At 49.7% G+C, this 17,786-nt stretch overlaps 1 protein-coding gene across 4 annotated transcripts in view; it reads right to left on the bottom strand.

Annotated features, from left to right (window-relative positions):
• Positions 1-12,925, bottom strand: part of PPP4R2 (protein phosphatase 4 regulatory subunit 2) — a 25,681-nt gene extending 12,756 nt beyond the window's left edge. Inside the window, exons 1-5 of one of the 4 annotated variants that reach the window (XM_085871705.1) lie at positions 12,128-12,925; positions 11,792-11,873; positions 8,608-8,778; positions 164-257; positions 1-22 (exon numbers count right to left, since the gene is read on the bottom strand). The exon at positions 1-22 is cut by the window's left edge and continues 16 nt beyond it. In XM_085871705.1, the coding sequence (XP_085727831.1) occupies positions 1-22; positions 164-257; positions 8,608-8,778; positions 11,792-11,873; positions 12,128-12,257 (499 nt within the window). In that variant the 5' untranslated portion in view covers positions 12,258-12,925. Of the gene's footprint in view, positions 23-163; positions 258-8,607; positions 8,779-11,694; positions 11,874-12,127 lie in introns of all 4 variants that reach the window. The other 3 variants (XM_085871706.1, XM_085871704.1, XM_085871707.1) reach the window with 3 other exon arrangements.
• Positions 12,926-17,786: the final 4,861 nt, after the last annotated feature.

The following is a 17,786-nucleotide window of genomic DNA, read 5'->3' as shown; positions in this document are numbered from 1 at the left end:
CACTGCTCACGACCAAAACGTTCTGAAACACAGATGTGGAAAACACGAGTCATCGGGGGACGAGGAATAAATAAATGAAAAAGGAGTGATGTGGAAGGTACTTCACATTCATCTCGCCGATGGCAAAGCGAAGGTATCATGGTATAAAAGTTGAAATCTTTACCTTCTCTATCCCTCTCAGAAACTTATCCGTCCGCTTGTAGTGCTTCTTGGGGTCTGTGAGTAGCTCACAGAGCCGCTGTATCGTAAATGGTGCACTGCAGGAAGAGAAAGAGCGAGACAGAGACAGAGCAATGCAATCAATAAACGAGAAAATAATACACGGACAGTCGGACAGGTACAACCACATCAGCATTTTTCAAATAATGCACCATTTCTTCCGGAAAATTGTTGAAATTAAAACATCTTTTGGTGTCCACATATGTATTTGTTTGGTTTGCAGTGAAACAAAATTATAATAAAGTTGAAATTTACTAAATCTTAGCTTATTCCACACAGAAATCCTAAAGTGGCCTGGACATTATTATTGGCACCTTTTAGAAATTGTGAGAAATAATTAGATTTCAAGCAGGTGATTCTCCTTTACTTTGGAAATGAACTCACCAGCGGTGATTTGCAGGTACCTGCTATATAAAAATCATTCATTCAACCAGTTTGAGTGGAGAAAAGGAGTCATTCTGCAGTTTTGTGTCACCGTGTGTACCACAATGAGCATGGAGAAAAGAAAGAAAACCAGAGAATTGTCTGAGGTCAGACACAAGATTGTAATCAAGCATGGACAATCTCAAGGCAACAAGTCCATATCCAGAGACCTTAATGTTCCTGTGTCCACCATACACAGTGTTATCAGGGAGTTTAAGGCCCATGGCACTGCAGCCAACATCCCTGGATGTGGCCGCAAGAGAAAACTTGATTGAAGATTGCAGCGAAGGATTGTTCAAATGATGGAGAAAGCACCTCGATCAACCGCCAAACAGATTCAAGCTGACCTTCAGACACAAGGTGCAACAGTTTCAACTCGCACCATGCGTCGCCAACTCAATGAAAGGGGGTTCCATGGTAGGAGACCCAAGAGAACCCCACTGCTGAGAGAGAGAGACCTAAGAAAGCCTGACTGGAGTTTACCAAAACACACCTGAACGAGTCAAAATCATTCTGAGAGAATGTCCTGTGGACAAACGAGACCAAATTAGAGCTTTTTGGTGAAGCACATCATCTCCATGTTTACAGAAAACAAAATCTCCAATCATGCCTCCAAGGTCATCTCCACTCATGGCTCACAGACTTCCTCTCCTGTCGCAGCCAACGTGTGGCCCTAAATGGAGTTCCCTCATCCCCTCTTCCTGTCCAGGCTGGAGCTCCTCAATGTAGCGTTCTGGGCCCTGTTCTTTTTCTGGTTTTCATCAACGATCTCTCCAACTCTCTCGAAAATCCTCTTTATCTCTTTGCTGATGACTCCGCCTTCTGCCGTACCACCTGTCCTCCCTCAGATCAGTGTGCAGCAGCTTCTTCGCTCTGTGCAGATCTGGACAAAAATCACAAACTGGTCCAACACGTGGAACATGTCTTTCAATCCGGACAAATCTCACACTCTCACTATGTCTCTCCGAAAGGACGTTTGGAACCACCCACCACCCCACCCACCCCCTACCCATTCACTTTCTCAATAATCCTCTTGAAGAAGTCATTCTATTCAAGCTTTTGGGTCTCACCATCTAGCATGATCCTGGGAAAGCCACATTTCCAAACTGGCCTCCAAAGCCAGTCGCCGACTGGGAATCCTCTGTCGTGCAAAGTCCTTACTTGGCACACCTGATCTTCTGACCACATACAAAGCTTTTGTCTGCAGCCTGATGGAGTAGTGCTCTCCCCTCTGGGCTGTTGCTCCAGTCTCTCACCGTTTCTGGCTTTAGCTGTGGAAACCAAGGCATTTAGGATCATTGGTATCTCCCGTGATGAGGCTGTCTTTGGGTCTCTGACTCTCTCACCGCAGGAAGGTCAGTGGTCTTTCTGTCTTCTACAGTCTCCTCTCTGGCCTGCCCCCCCACCCCCACCCTGTCTGAGATATGTCCCCCACATTTTTCTGGAGGGAAACCATAATGAGTGCAACTTATGGGCAGGGTACAGCCCGAAGTACCCCGTGGGGGTCCTCACCCCCTCTCGTTAAAACTCAAAGTGGGGAACCCGATTGAAGCAAGGGAGGAAATCTTTCCATTCATGACGACCAATTGTCTGATGTCCCACATGGAGATCGGTTTCTGAGGTTTGGGACAGGGAATGTAGGGACAATGACAGGGAGATCAGGAGAAGTGGTTGAAACATTGGTCAGAAGAAGAGTGGACATAATGTTGTGAGCAGGAGACACGATGGAAGGAAAGTGGTGCGAGAATGGTAAAGAGTAGGCAGGGACAGAAGTAGAAGTTGGTGTGGCAAGGGTACCCGAAGGAGTGCATAGTGTTCGTGTCATGTTTTCTGAGGAGTTTGTAGACAGTGTAGTGAGTGTGACGAGAGTGAGTGAAAGTTTGATGATGGTGAGAATCGTGATCGGAAAGCTCCGAGTGAACGTCATCTCGGGATATGCCCCGCAGGTCGGTCGAAGCGTTGAAGAGAAGAACATGTTCTGGTGTGCGATGGAGAAGTTGATGGGGAATGTGAAATATGAGGAAGTTGTTGTTGTAGGAGGAAACTTGAATGGACATGTGGGAAGGAGTACAAATGGTTTTGAGGGAGTCCATGGGGGTTATGGATATGGTGTGATAAATGGAGAAGGTGAAAGGATCTTGGAGTTTGCTGATTTGTTGATTTGTTATCCTCAATTCCAGAAAGCGGATAATAAGCTTATTACATACACGTCAGGTGGGTCGACGACAACCATCGACTACCTGATGGTGCGTAGACGAGATAGGGGAAACCTCCGGGACACAATGGTGATCCTGGGGGAGGAGACCGTTTCACAGCACCACCTGGTTGAATGCGATATAAGGGTGAAAGGTGCGAGGACAATTCAGCGGGTGAAGTACCAACCGAGGATGAAGGTGTGGAGGTTGAAAGAGGCGACAGTGAAGGAAGCATTAAGAGAGAAGCCGAGTATGGTAGAGCATGATGTGGTTGAGCTTGAAAGTGGTTGGATGTCAATGAAAGAGAGTCTATTGGGAGCCGTTGGTGAGGTATGTGGATGGACAAAAGGACCACCGAGGCACTCGGAAACATGGTGGTGGGGTGATGAAGTTGGAAACACGATTGAAGAGAAGAGGAAGAAGTTCACGGAATGGTAAAAGGCGAAGGGTACGGTGGAAGAAGAGGCAGCGCATGAAAGTCATAAGGAAGCCAAGAAGGCTGCAAAGAAAGAGGTTGCAAAGGGGCAGGAAGCTTATCGGAAAATGTTCGGAGAACGCTTGGATTCGGAGGAGGGTAAGAGAGCGGTATTCAGGATTGCAAAGCAGATAGCGAGAGAGAGATTTGATGTGATGGGGGTGAGTTGCTTGAAGGATGAAGTGGAACAAATCGTTGTGGACTCAGATGGAATTAAAGGAAGATGGAAGAGATATATGGAAAGGCTGTTGAATGTAGAAAATGAATGGGATAGCAACATCGAGAGTAACCCGGTTTTAGGACCAGCAGAGAAGATAACTGAGAAGGAAGTTGAGGAAGCCATAAGAGAAATAAAGAGTAGAAAAGCAGGAGGGCCAACGGGAGTTGTGGGAGATATGTTGAAGGCAGTGGGAAGTTGGGGTGTGAAGAGAATGACAGAGATCTGTAATATGGTGGTGAAAGAAGGCCGGATTCCAGTGGATTGGGAACTGAGTACCCTCGTCCCTCTGTACAAGGGGAAAGGTGACCCTCTGGACTGTGGCTCCTACAGAGCAATAAAGTTATTGGAGCATGGAATGAAGGTATTGGAAAGGGTGTTGGAGAAGAGGATAAGGAAGAAGGTAAAGATTGACGAAATGCAGTTTGGATTTATGCCAAGAAGAGGAACGACAGATGCAATTTTTTTATTGTAAGGCAGTTGCAGGAGAAGTACATGGAGAAGAGGAAGAAGTTGTTTTTGGGGTTTGTTGATCTGGAGAAAGCATTTGATAGGGTTCCACGTGAAGTAATGGCATGGGCATTGAGGAAGTTAGGAGTGGACTAATGGTTGATCAGAGTAGTGATGGCCATGTATGTACGAGAGAGCACGCACAGCTGTAAGGACGAAGGATGGGAACAGTGGTGAGTTTGAGGTGAAGGTAGGAGTGCACCAGGGGTCGGTACCAAGACCACTTCTATTTGTAGTTGTGATGGAGGTGCTGGCTCGGAGGGTTTACCGTGGGAGCTGCTGTATGCAGATGATCTGGTGTTGATTGCAGAGAGGATGGATGGATCGAAGGAGAAGATGAACAAGTGGAAGGAATGTATGGAGGCAAAAGGTTTGAAGATGAATATTGGAAAGATGAAGGTGATGGTAAGAGGTAAAGCATGTGGTGAGGTGGAAAGGACTGGGAAGTGGCCGTGTGCTGTGTGCAGGAAGGGTGTCGGAGTGAACTCCATTCAGTGTACAAAGTGTGCTGAATGGGTTCATCGAGAATGTTGTGGTGTGAGGGCGTCATTAAAGAGTGTGGCAGCTACATTCAAGTGTAAGGTGTGCATAGAGGGAGCTGCAGATGAAGGAATTGTTGAGTTGGATCTTGGAGATGGTGTGAAGCTGGAAGGGGTGAAAACATTTTACTATCTAGGAGACATGCTGAATGGAGAAGGTAGATCAGACTCTTCGGCAGTTGCTAGAGTGAGATGTGCATGGAAGAAGTTTCGGGAACTGAGTGGCGTGCTGACGAAGAGGGGAGTGTTGTTGAAGCCGAAGGGAAAGGTGTATGGTACATGTGTGAGGAGTACGATGATTTATGGGAGTGAGACATGGGTACTGAACATGGAGCATCAACAAAGGCAGGAAAGGGTCGAAATGTGAATGGTTCGGTGGATGTGCGGAGTATCGTTGAGAGAGGGGAAGACAAATGATGACTTGCGGAAGATGATGGGAATAGAGCTTGTGATGGATGTTGTGCAGAGAAACAGGTTGAGATGGTTGGGTCATGTGTTGAGGAAGGATGAAAATGACTGGGTGAGGGGGGTGTTGGAAATGGTGTAGTAGGAAGTAGAGGACGAGGAAGACCGAGAAAAACTTGGCTAAAGGTGGTGGAAGTAGAAATGTGGGCAAGGGGATTAAGAAGGGGAGATGCGGAAAACAGGGTAAAGTGGAGAAGATTGCCATGGGGCCCGCAAGGCTAACTCCCGCTTTAGCAGGGAAAATGGCCTTTAAATGCTTGTTGTTGTGTGTTGTGGACCTTGAGCGCCCTGCGGAAAAATACAACCAGCAACCCACTTCTGGTAAAACTGCCAAAATCAAGAATCACTGCCCACCTTCACTCTTTCATTCCTCTTTTTTCCCCACCTTTGGAACAAACTCTCACACTCTCTTCAATCCCACTCCTCCCTCCCGGTCTTCAAAACAGCAGTTCACCACCATCTCTTATCTTCCCCCACCCAAAACCACGATCTTTTCTACCCCATGAATCCACCCCAGACCAACCTCCTTCATATTCCCTGCTTTGTGAGGATCTGAAAGCCCCTGTCGTGTCCATCTTGTACAACCTGTGTACCCCACCCCATCCTTCTCCCTTCCACAGATCTCCTCATGTCTATGTTCCACACTTTTTTCCTTCCATCTCCTGCCCCTCTTGTCTCCTGCTCCCCTTCTTGTACATTCTGTGTGTTTGCTCTCATAAGAGCCTTGCAAGTGCATACAATAAAAAAAATGAAGCCTTCAAAGAAATGAACTCCTACCCTGCAGTCAAACATGGAGGAGGTTCAGTGATGTTTTGGGGTTGTTGTGCTGCCTCTGGCACTGGGTACCTTGAATGTGTGCATGGCATCATGAAATCAGGAGATTACCAAGGAGGCATTTCAGAGCACAATGTTTAACCCAGGGTCAGAAAGCTGGGTCTCCGTCGAAGGTCATGGGTCTTGCAGCAGGACAATGACCCCAAACACACTTCAAAAAAGCACCCAGGAATGGTTCAAGACACAACGCTGGAGGCCTGTCGCAGCTAAGTGGGAGCCACCCTGTTCCAATTGCTTGTACTTAAATAACAGTAAATAAACACAACTATGAGTAAACTCGCCTTCTTGAAACCCTCACAGTCAGTTAGAGCATTGAAAAATCTGTTTTAAAAAAAAATGTATACTTTAATGACCATCAGATGTCAGGATCCTAAGATTCATGTACGTTAAATGCTATCAGCTGAAAAAGCAGTCATATTTCCAGTTTCATTTTTAGATTTTCAGATGTTTTTTAATTTATCTGATATTAGTCATTGGAACTTGGTTTTGAAAAGTTTATTTCAACAGAAAGAGTGAACTTTCCTTTCCAGAACATAAGTTACAGTTTGGAAATCGATCAAAAATTGGCTGAGTGGCATATGATAGAGTGAAATTTATCCTAGTTTCACTTTGAATGCCTATTCAGGGATGAAAAAAATAAAAGTGCCTGTGCTATTCTGTGAAGCATGAAGTGCTATTCTGTGCTTCGTACATGAAGGTGGCTGAGATGAGGCTCATTTTACCAACAATAATCATATTATCTAATTTTACAAACATTATGGACATATTTTGATTAAATACCGCTCACTGACCACGCGTTTCAAAAATTTAAAATTTGTCCGCTATTACGCGACAATCAATATTATACACAATTCAATTTTATCTGACTCATTGAATTTGAAATCTCTTACCTCAAATGATACATTTCTGTCATGACCTTCTTTGCAGGAAAAATACAGGCTTGCCTCAATCTCCCTCAACAGTTAAAGGGAGATTTTTTTTCTTGTCCGCCATTACGCGACGATTATGGAATTATTGCTGAAATATTGAGGTGAGTAAATGTTTTAAGTATTTGGACATTAAAATAGGAGAGATAAAATAGATGAATCAGACTGACTTCACAAGTCTATGAGCAATAATGCTCAAATATTTATCTGACAACCATTTGGAGGGAAGAAAATTAAATTTTTTATTCATGTCCATCGAGAAATATGAAAATTTGCCAAAATTTGATACCATCGTGTCACGACATCCTGGCCTAACAAGTGGAACGGATAGTCATAGTAAGTGTCCATGATATTTAAATGTTTATCAGTCTGGTTCAACTCGATTAGTGTCATAAACGCGAGAAAATATTTTTTAAAAATTAGTAGCCTGACTTTTATTTTATGAAAAATATGCTGAAAAAAACATGTAATTTTACATCTTTAAAACGTCCTTACCCTCATTAACTCCTATCACACCGATGCTCTGATACATTTTCAATAGATAGATGCTGTTTCCACATCAATTTCATTTCTTAATTTGATCTTTGAGCGACATTTCTGCGGTGCAATATTGCAAAATAATATTCGAAAACGAAAGTGAAACCACGAAGTACTCCAACACAATTAGCAAACAAAATCTAGGGTTGTCATTAGCTGGTATCCTGCCAGCTAGAAGTTAGAGGCTGACTGCTGAACTTATTGTGTTTAGAAGTGCCTGGGGGCCCAGTCGCGACGCCGGGTACCGGAGGAACCCCCTTTTAAACAATATTAAAAAATCATTTTAAAAAATCATGAAAATTTGAAAATAATTCCAATCATTAGTTTTGTGATCAATGTGTAGGTTGGAGTTGGGTTTTACAGTTTACGGTCCCATGTGTTTTCGCAGACAGGTGACAGGTCTGGTCACTCATGACTCATGATATTACAAAAAAAATATAAAAAAAAAGTTTTCCAGCAAATATTTTTTAATTCATCGATATGCATAATAATAGTTTTTGTGTATATATTCAGTGTTAAAAAAAAAATTTTGTGTGCTTCTCGTGAGCATTTCTTACCAATTTCAATTTTAAAAAAAGAAAAAATCCCCAAATTCAAAGATTGATTCCTGAGTTGTGTTTGGCTGAATTGATAAACTGTTTTTTGCCTTGTGTTCCATATATGCTCCAGTTTATGGAATAGTTAATGATTTGATAATTTCATGAAGTTCATTGTTGATAATTTTTGGTCAGTTTTGGAACGAATTGGCTCCCACTTAGCTGCGACAGGCCTGGACCGTTCTGAAGTGGCCAACAATGAGTCCAGATCTAAATCCCATTGAACACCTGTGGGGAGATCTGAAAACAGCAGTTGGGAGAAAGCACCCTTCAAATCTGGGAGAACTGGAGCAGTTTGCACAAGAAGAGTGGGTCAAACTACCAGTGGAGAGGTGTAGAAAGCTCATTCATGGATGGAGGAAGAGCTTGACTGCAGGTATTTTGTCCAAAGTCTGTGCTACCAAATATTAAGTCGAGGGTGTCAATAATTTTGTCAATGCCATTTATTTTTATTTCCCGATTTAAAAGGATATATCAAGTTCAGAATCAAAAACAAAGGTCCTGTAATATTAACAGTGAAATAAAGAATTGTGGAGACAAAATCCTTTTGTCAATGTCAACATATTTTCGAGAAAATTGTGAGTTATTTTTAAAACGTGCAAGGGTGCCAATATTTTTAGCCATGACAGTCTAGGTGTGAATACGTCACAAAGAGGTCACACCACACTGACCTAGTAAAGCCGTCCACGATCTTTAGGAGACGTTCCTTCATCTCTTCGTATGGAACATACTCCACATTGCGACTCGGAGGGCCACGGAACTCGGGACAACTTTCCTTGAAGTCATCCATGACTTTCTCCATCATGTACAAGAAGAAAGACTTCAGTTGAGACCAAGGAAGCCTTGAGGGGACACATGATGACAATCACATGTACACACAAACACAACAGCATGTGCAAATGTAATGATCAGCAGCAAACAGTAGACGGATTATTTGTTTTTGTAAGAAAGAAGGGGAGAGGAGGAGAGCATGGAGGGTAGGGGTGATGGGGCTTGCAGAGGAAGACAAATGGAACGTCGTTGGATATTAGAGAGGGGGGGGCGGTGGGAGTACACGCGAGGGGGGGTCGAGAGTCGGAGCGAGGGGAGGGTTGGGAGTCGGGCGAGGAGCAGACAGGAGTAGTGGTGAGGAGGGGGTTGGGAGTAGCGGCAAGGGGGTTGGGGGTAGCAGCGAGGGGGAAGTTGGGGGTAGCAGCGAGGGGGAGTTGTGGGTAGAGGTAAAGGAGGGTGGGAGTAGAGTCGAGAGGGCGGGGGTAGGGGGTAGAGTCGACAGGGCGGGGGTAGGGAGTAGAGTCGAGAGGGCGGGGGTAGGGAGTAGAGTCGAGAGGGCGGGGGTAGGGAGTAGAGTCGAGAGGGCGGGGGTAGGGAGTAGAGTCGAGAGGGCGGGGGTAGGGAGTAGAGTCGAGAGGGCGGGGGTAGGGAGTAGAGTCGAGAGGGCTGGGGTAGGGGGTAGAGTCGACAGGGCAGGGGTAGGGGGTAGAGTCGACAGGGCGGGGGTAGGGAGTAGAGTCGAGAGGGCGGGGGTAGGGGGTAGAGTCGAGAGGGCGGGGGTAGGGGGTAGAGTCGACAGGGCGGGGGTAGGGGGTAGAGTCGACAGGGCGGGGGTAGGGGGTAGAGTCGACAGGGCGGGGTAGGGGGTAGAGTCGAGAGGGCGGGGTAGGGAGTAGAGTCGAGAGGGCGGGGGTAGGGAGTAGAGTCGAGAGGGCGGTGGTAGGGAGTAGAGTCGAGAGGGCGGGGTAGGGAGTAGAGTCGAGAGGGCGGGGGTAGGGGTAGAGTCGAGAGGGCTGGGGTAGGGGGTAGAGTCGAGAGGGCTGGGGTAGGGGGTAGAGTCGAGAGGGCGGGGTAGGGGGGTAGAGTCGACAGGGCGGGGGTAGGGAGTAGAGTCGAGAGGGCGGGGGTAGGGAGTAGAGTCGAGAGGGCGGGGGTAGGGGGTAGAGTCGAGAGGGCGGGGGTAGGGGTAGAGTCGAGAGGGCGGGGTAGGGGGTAGAGTCGAGAGGGCGGGGTAGGGAGTAGAGTCGAGAGGGCGGGGTAGGGAGTAGAGTCGAGAGGGCGGGGGTAGGGAGTAGAGTCGAGAGGGCTGGGGTAGGGGGTAGAGTCGAGAGGGCTGGGGTAGGGGTAGAGTCGAGAGGGCGGGGGTAGGGGGTAGAGTCGACAGGGCGGGGGTAGGGAGTAGAGTCGACAGGGCGGGGTAGGGAGTAGAGTCGAGAGGGCGGGGGTAGGGAGTAGAGTCGAGAGGGCGGGGGTAGGGAGTAGAGTCGAGAGGGCGGGGTAGGGAGTAGAGTCGAGAGGGCGGGGGATGGAAGTAGAGTCGAGAGGGCGGGGGAAGGGAGCAGAGTCGAGAGGGCGGGGGAAGGAGCAGAGTCGAGAGGGCGGGGGAAGGGAGTAGAGTCGAGAGGGCGGGGAAGGAGTAGAGTCGAGAGGGCGGGGGTAGGGAGTAGAGTCGAGAGGGCGGGGGGTAGGGAGTAGAGTCGAGAGGGCGGGGGTAGGGAGTAGAGTCGAGAGGGCGGGGGTAGGGAGTAGAGTCGAGAGGGCGGGGGTTGGGAGTAGAGTCGAGAGGGCGGGGTTGGGAGTAGAGTCGAGAGGGCGGGGGTAGGGAGTAGAGTCGAGAGGGCGGGGGAAGGGAGTAGAGTCGAGAGGGCGGGGAAGGGAGTAGAGTCGAGAGGGCGGGGGAAGGAGTAGAGTCGAGAGGGCGGGGGAAGGGAGTAGAGTCGAGAGGGCGGGGGAAGGGAGTAGAGTCGAGAGGGCGGGGGAAGGGAGTAGAGTCGAGAGGGCGGGGGAAGGGAGTAGAGTCGAGAGGGCGGGGGAAGGAGTAGAGTCGAGAGGGCGGGGTTGGGAGTAGAGTCGAGAGGGCGGGGGAAGGGAGTAGAGTCGAGAGGGCGGGGGTTGGGAGTAGAGTCGAGAGGGCGGGGGTAGGGAGTAGAGTCGAGAGGGCGGGGGAAGGGAGTAGAGTCGAGAGGGCGGGGAAGGGAGTAGAGTCGAGAGGGCGGGGGAAGGGAGTAGAGTCGAGAGGGCGGGGGAAGGGAGTAGAGTCGAGAGGGCGGGGGAAGGGAGTAGAGTCGAGAGGGCGGGGGAAGGGAGTAGAGTCGAGAGGGCGGGGGAAGGGAGTAGAGTCGAGAGGGCGGGGGAAGGGAGTAGAGTCGAGAGGGCGGGGAAGGGAGTAGAGTCGAGAGGGCGGGGTTGGGAGTAGAGTCGAGAGGGCGGGGTTGGGAGTAGAGTCGAGAGGGCGGGGGTTGGGAGTAGAGTCGAGAGGGCGGGGGTAGGGAGTAGAGTCGAGAGGGCGGGGTAGGGAGTAGAGTCGAGAGGGCGGGGGTAGGGAGTAGAGTCGAGAGGGCGGGGGTTGGGAGTAGAGTCGAGAGGGCGGGGGTAGGGAGTAGAGTCGAGAGGGCGGGGGTGGGGAGTAGAGTCGAGAGGGCGGGGGTAGGGAGTAGCATTGAGAAGGGGCGGGGTGCGGTCGAGAAGATAGCACAGGCTTGGGATGTGGGGGAGTGGGGTTAGGAGAAGAAAGCATAGGATTAGGTAAATGGGAGGGGAATAGGAAACATGGTATGTGATCTTGGATTGGGGGGAGTGGAGAAGACAGGACGGAATTGGGGGATTGGGGGAGAGAGAGGACAGCACGTGATTGGGGGGAGTGGAGAAGACAGCACGTGATTGGGAGATTGGGGGAGAGAGAGGACAGCACGTGATTGGGGGATTGGGGGAGAGAGAGGACAAGCGTGGGATTGGGAGAGTGGGAGAGAGAGAGAGAGGACAAGCACGGGATGTGGTGATGAGTGTGAAGTTGTTGGGGTTGTTGTTTATCCAGAGCTCGCTCGTCCTGATGTTACACTTTGTGAACGTGAAGTACATCCATACATCGTCTCCCCAGTCTTGGCCATATGTTGAAGAAATTGCTCCAACGGCGGCGTGACTTCCTTGGTGGGTCCCTTTTCAAACTCTGCTCGGTATCACACACACACAGACACACACACAGACACACAGACACACACAGACACACAGACACAGACACAGACACACAGACAGACACAGAGACAGAGACCATTACGTCATTTCTGATCAAGAACTAAAGGTTTACAGACGGTGAATTACGAGTCCTTGATGTTTTAAATTCGCGTCTGTGGTTAAAACTCGTTCACCGAGGGCACATCCTGACACGGCGTGAGGGTCACGTGTCCCGATTTACACCTTTACCTGCCAAAGCTTCCAGCACCATATCAGGCTCCATCGCCTCTGGACGTCGTCGCCCGTCACGATTTCCAATATGGCGGATCAACAAGACCCGCACGAGCTGCTCACATCGCTTGTCCGTCCCCTTCCTCATACAAATTCCTTTTAACTATAATTATCGACAACGGGTTAACTAGAAACTGTATAAAAAATAATCACCCGGTCGATTCGCAATTAAATTTGAGCCTAAACCTGGGAGACCAGCGCAACGGGATCGTACCGTGACTATACACCGCCTCAGTGGCGACGCAAAACCACAAGTCGATCGATATCGACGGAAGGTTTTCGTTTTTCTTTTTTTTAAAAAAAGAGAATCCCTTCCGAGGATGAAACTACGGACTGCAACCTCGTGTGTGTCTATTATTTTGGGAATATCCCGGTAGTTTGGGCATTTGAAAAGATTTCAACATTCAGACGAGCACGAAACGCAGGACACGAGGGTTGGTGTAGCGTTGGCGTGATGGGCCAAATGGCCTCCTGCGCCCACAAAGTTCCTCGTGTCAACCAATCGGAAGTGATAGGGGGCGGGGCCAAGGGCGATGCTTCCTCGGTGTGAATGGAGGACGTACGTGATATATAGACAAAAACCTTGTTGTTGAACCAGTTGCAGGTGGCAGGAAGAAATCAGACATCGACAGTTTCGTCAAGGCAATCAAACGTGGACAGAACTTTTGGCCTCGATTCACGATCGGGACGAATTGCTTGGAGGGACAAAAACAGAACATATTGTTCTGGGTCAGGGACGTAGGGATCAGGGACGTGAGGGTCAGGGACGTGAGGGTCAGGGACGTGAAGGTCAGGGACGTGAGGGTCAGGGACGTGAGGGTCAGGGACGTGAGGGTCAGGGACGTGAGGGTCAGGGACGTGGGGATCAGGGACGTGAGGGTCAGGGACGTGGGGATCAGGGACGTGGGGATCACGGACGTGAAGGTCAGGGACGTGGGGATCAGGGACGTGGGGATCAGGGACGTGGAGATCAGGGACGTGGGGATCAGGGACGTGGGGATCAGGGACGTGGGGATCAGGGACGTGGGGATCAGGGACGTGGGGATCAGGGACGTGGGGATCAGGGACGTGGGGATCAGGGACGTGGGGATCACGGACGTGAAGGTCAGGGACGTGAGGGTCAGGGACGTGGGGGTTTTAACCGTCTCCGCCTTGGTCTCACACTCCCTCCCTATAAACCCCACCGAGCACTCATTTACCCCAAAAGTACAACTTCAGTGGCCAAACTCCACCTCCGTGTGTACGTAATAAATAGATGGCACTTTCACCATTCGTGACCAGACGTTGCTTGGTGGACAGCTGGTGTAGATGTTGCTTGGTGGACAGCTTGTGTAGACATAGGTGTAGACGTTGTTTGGTAGACAGCTGGTGTAGACGTTGCTTGGTGGACAGCTGGTGTAGACGTTGTTTGGTAGACAGCTGGTGTAGACGTTGCTTGGTAGACAGCTGGTGTAGACATAGGTGTAGACGTTGTTTGGTAGACAGCTGGTGTAGACGTTGCTTGGTGGACAGCTGGTGTAGACGTTGTTTGGTAGACAGCTGGTGTAGATGTTGCTTGGTGGACAGCTTGTGTAGACATAGGTGTAGACGTTGTTTGGTAGACAGCTGGTGTAGACGTTGCTTGGTGGACAGCTGGTGTAGACGTTGTTTGGTGGACAGCTGGTGTAGACGTTGTTTGGTAGACAGCTGGTGTAGGCGTTGCTTTGTAGACAGCTGGTGTAGACGTTGCTTGGTAGACAGCTGGTGTAGACGTTGCTTGGTAGACAGCTGGTGTAGACGTTGCTTGGTAGACAGCTGGTGTAGACGTTGCTTGGTAGACAGCTGGTGTAGACGTTGCTTGGTAGACAGCTGGTGTAGACGTTGCTTGGTAGACAGCTGGTGTAGACGTTGCTTGGTAGACAGCTGGTGTAGACGTTGCTTGGTAGACAGCTGGTGTAGACGTTGCTTGGTGGACAGCTGGTGTAGACGTTGCTTGGTGGACAGCTGGTGTAGACGTTGTTTGGTGGACAGCTGGTGTAGACGTTGCTTGGTAGACAGCTGGTGTAGACGTTGCTTGGTAGACAGCTGGTGTAGACGTTGCTTGGTGGACAGCTGGTGTAGACGTTGCTTGGTGGACAGCTGGTGTAGACGTTGCTTGGTGGACAGCTGGTGTAGACGTTGCTTGGTGGACAGCTGGTGTAGACGTTGCTTGGTAGACAGCTGGTGTCGACGTTGTTTGGTAGACAGCTGGTGTAGACGTTGCTTGGTAGACAGCTGGTGTAGACAGCTGGTGTAGACGTTGCTTGGTAGACAGCTGGTGTAGACGTTGCTTGGTGGACAGCTGGTGTAGACGTTGCTTGGTGGACAGCTGGTGTAGACGTTGCTTGGTGGACAGCTGGTGTAGACGTTGCTTGGTAGACAACTGGTGTAGACGTTGTTTGGTAGACAGTTGGTGTATAGGTTGCTTGGTAGACAGCTGGTGTAGACGTTGCTTGGTAGACAGCTGGTGTAGACGTTGCTTGGTTGACAGCTGGTGTAGACGTTGCTTGGTAGACAGCAGGTGTAGACGTTGTTTGGTGGACAGCTGGTGTAGACGTTGCTTGGTAGACATAGGTGTAGACGTTGTTTGGTAGACAGCTGGTGTAGACGTTGCTTGGTAGACAGCTGGTGTAGACGTTGCTTGGTAGACAGCTGGTGTAGACGTTGCTTGGTAGACAACTGGTGTAGACGTTGCTTGGTAGACAGCTGGTGTAGACGTTGCTTGGTAGACAGCTGGTGTAGACGTTGCTTGGTAGACAGCTGGTGTAGACGTTGCTTGGTAGACAGCTGGTGTAGACGTTGCTTGGTAGACAGCTGGTGTAGACGTTGCTTGGTAGACAGCTGGTGTAGACGTTGCTTGGTAGACAGCTGGTGTAGACGTTGCTTGGTGGACAGCTGGTGTAGACGTTGCTTGGTGGACAGCTGGTGTAGACGTTGCTTGGTGGACAGCTGGTGTAGACGTTGTTTGGTAGACAGCTGGTGTAGACGTTGCTTGGTAGACAGCTGGTGTCGACGTTGCTTGGTAGACAGCTGGTGTAGACGTTGCTTGGTAGACAGCTGGTGTAGACGTTGCTTGGTAGACAGCTGGTGTAGACGTTGCTTGGTAGACGGCTGGTGTAGACGTTGCTTGGTAGACAGCTGGTGTAGACGTTGCTTGGTGGACAGCTGGTGTAGACGTTGCTTGGTAGACAGCTGGTGTAGACGTTGTTTGGTAGACAGCTGGTGTAGACGTTGCTTGGTAGACAGCTGGTGTAGACGTTGCTTGGTGGACAGCTTGTGTAGACATAGGTGTAGACGTTGTTTGGTAGACAGCTGGTGTAGACGTTGCTTGGTAGACAGCTGGTGTAGACGTTGCTTGGTAGACAGCTGGTGTAGACGTTGCTTGGTAGACAGCTGGTGTAGACGTTGCTTGGTAGACAGCTGGTGTAGACGTTGCTTGGTAGATAGCTGGTGTAGACGTTGTTTGGTAGACAGCTGGTGTAGACGTTGCTTGGTAGACAGCTGGTGTAGACGTTGCTTGGTAGACAGCTGGTGTAGACGTTGCTTGGTAGACAGCTGGTGTAGACGTTGCTTGGTAGACAGCTGGTGTAGACGTTGTTTGGTAGACAGCTGGTGTAGACGTTGTTTGGTAGACAGCTGGTGTAGACGTTGCTTGGTAGACAGCTGGTGTTGACGTTGCTTGGTAGACAGCTGGTGTAGACGTTGCTTGGTAGACAGCTGGTGTAGACGCTGCTTGGTCGACAGCTGGTGTAGACGTTGCTTGGTAGACAGCTGGTGTAGACGTTGCTTGGTAGACAGCTGGTGTAGACGTTGTTTGGTAGACAGCTGGTGTAGACGTTGCTTGGTAGACAGCTAGTGTAGACGTTGTTTGGTAGACAGCTGGTGTAGACGTTGCTTGGGAGACAGCTGGTGTAGACGTTGCTTGGTAGACAGCTGGTGTAGACGTTGCTTGGTAGACAGCTGGTGTAGACGTTGCTTGGTAGACAGCTGGTGTAGACGTTGCTTGGTAGACAGCTGGTGTAGACGTTGCTTGGTAGACAGCTGGTGTAGACGTTGCTTGGTAGACAGCTGGTGTAGACGTTGCTTGGTAGACAGCTGGTGTAGACGTTGTTTGGTAGACAGCTGGTGTAGACGTTGTTTGGTAGACAGCTGGTGTAGACATTGCTTGGTAGACAGCTGGTGTTGACGTTGCTTGGTAGACAGCTGGTGTAGACGTTGCTTGGTAGACAGCTGGTGTAGACGCTGCTTGGTCGACAGCTGGTGTAGACGTTGCTTGGTAGACAGCTGGTGTAGACGTTGCTTGGTAGACAGCTGGAGTAGACGTTGTTTGGTGGACAGCTGGTGTAGACGTTGCTTGGTAGACAGCTGGTGTAGACGTTGTTTGGTAGACAGCTGGTGTAGACGTTGCTTGCTAGACAGCTGGTGTAGACGTTGCTTGCTAGACAGCTGGTGTAGACGTTGCTTGCTAGACAGCTGGTGTAGACGTTGCTTGCTAGACAGCTGGTGTAGACGTTGCTTGGTAGACAGCTGGTGTAGACGTTGTTTGGTGGACAGCTGGTGTAGACGTTGCTTGGTAGACAGCTGGTGTAGACGTTGTTTGGTAGACAGCTGGTGTAGACGTTGTTTGGTAGACAGCTGGTGTAGACGTTGTTTGGTAGACAGCTGGTGTAGACGTTGCTTGGTAGACAGCTGGTGTAGACGTTGTTTGGTAGACAGCTGGTGTAGACGTTGCTTGGTAGACAGCTGGTGTAGACGTTGCTTGGTAGACAGCTGGTGTAGACGTTGCTTGGTAGACAGCTGGTGTAGACGTTGCTTGGTAGACAGCTGGTGTAGACGTTGCTTGGTAGACAGCTGGTGTAGACGTTGTTTGGTAGACAGCTGGTGTAGACGTTGTTTGGTAGACAGCTGGTGTAGACGTTGTTTGGTAGACAGCTGGTGTAGACGTTGTTTGGTAGACAGCTGGTGTAGACGTTGTTTGGTAGACAGCTGGTGTAGACGTTGTTTGGTGGACAGCTGGTGTAGACGTTGTTTGGTGGACAGCTGGTGTAGACGTTGCTTGCTAGACAGCTGGTGTAGACGTTGCTTGCTAGACAGCTGGTGTAGACGTTGCTTGCTAGACAGCTGGTGTAGACGTTGCTTGCTAGACAGCTGGTGTAGACGTTGCTTGCTAGACAGCTGGTGTAGACGTTGCTTGCTAGACAGCTGGTGTAGACGTTGTTTGCTAGACAGCTGGTGTAGACGTTGCTTGGTAGACAGCTGGTGTAGACGTTGTTTGGTGGACAGCTGGTGCAGACGTAGATGTAGATGTAGACGTTGCTTGGTAGACAGCTGGAGTGAGCCCAGACGTTGTGGACCCATCGATGTTATGTGGGTGAGGTGTCAAGGAGACCACATTGTGAGTAAAAACCACACTCCGCGGTGGTTAAAAGTTTGAAGCACCCCGTGTGGTTCCACTGCAGGCCACGTGGGACGTCCATCGGAAGTAGAAAATGTTCCCAAACAAACCCACAAAAACCAGGTGTGTATCACAAACGAGTTGGTGGTTCATCGCCAGGAATCAAACAAGAATCACCGGTCGGACAACAGACATCTCCGTGTG

This window comes from Eptatretus burgeri, chromosome 2 (assembly GCF_056783735.1).
Source record: "Eptatretus burgeri isolate ZD-2024b chromosome 2, Ebu_testis_v1, whole genome shotgun sequence".
Classification (NCBI taxonomy): domain Eukaryota; kingdom Metazoa; phylum Chordata; class Myxini; order Myxiniformes; family Myxinidae; genus Eptatretus; species Eptatretus burgeri.
This window is presented reverse-complemented; position numbering and strand designations above follow the sequence as displayed.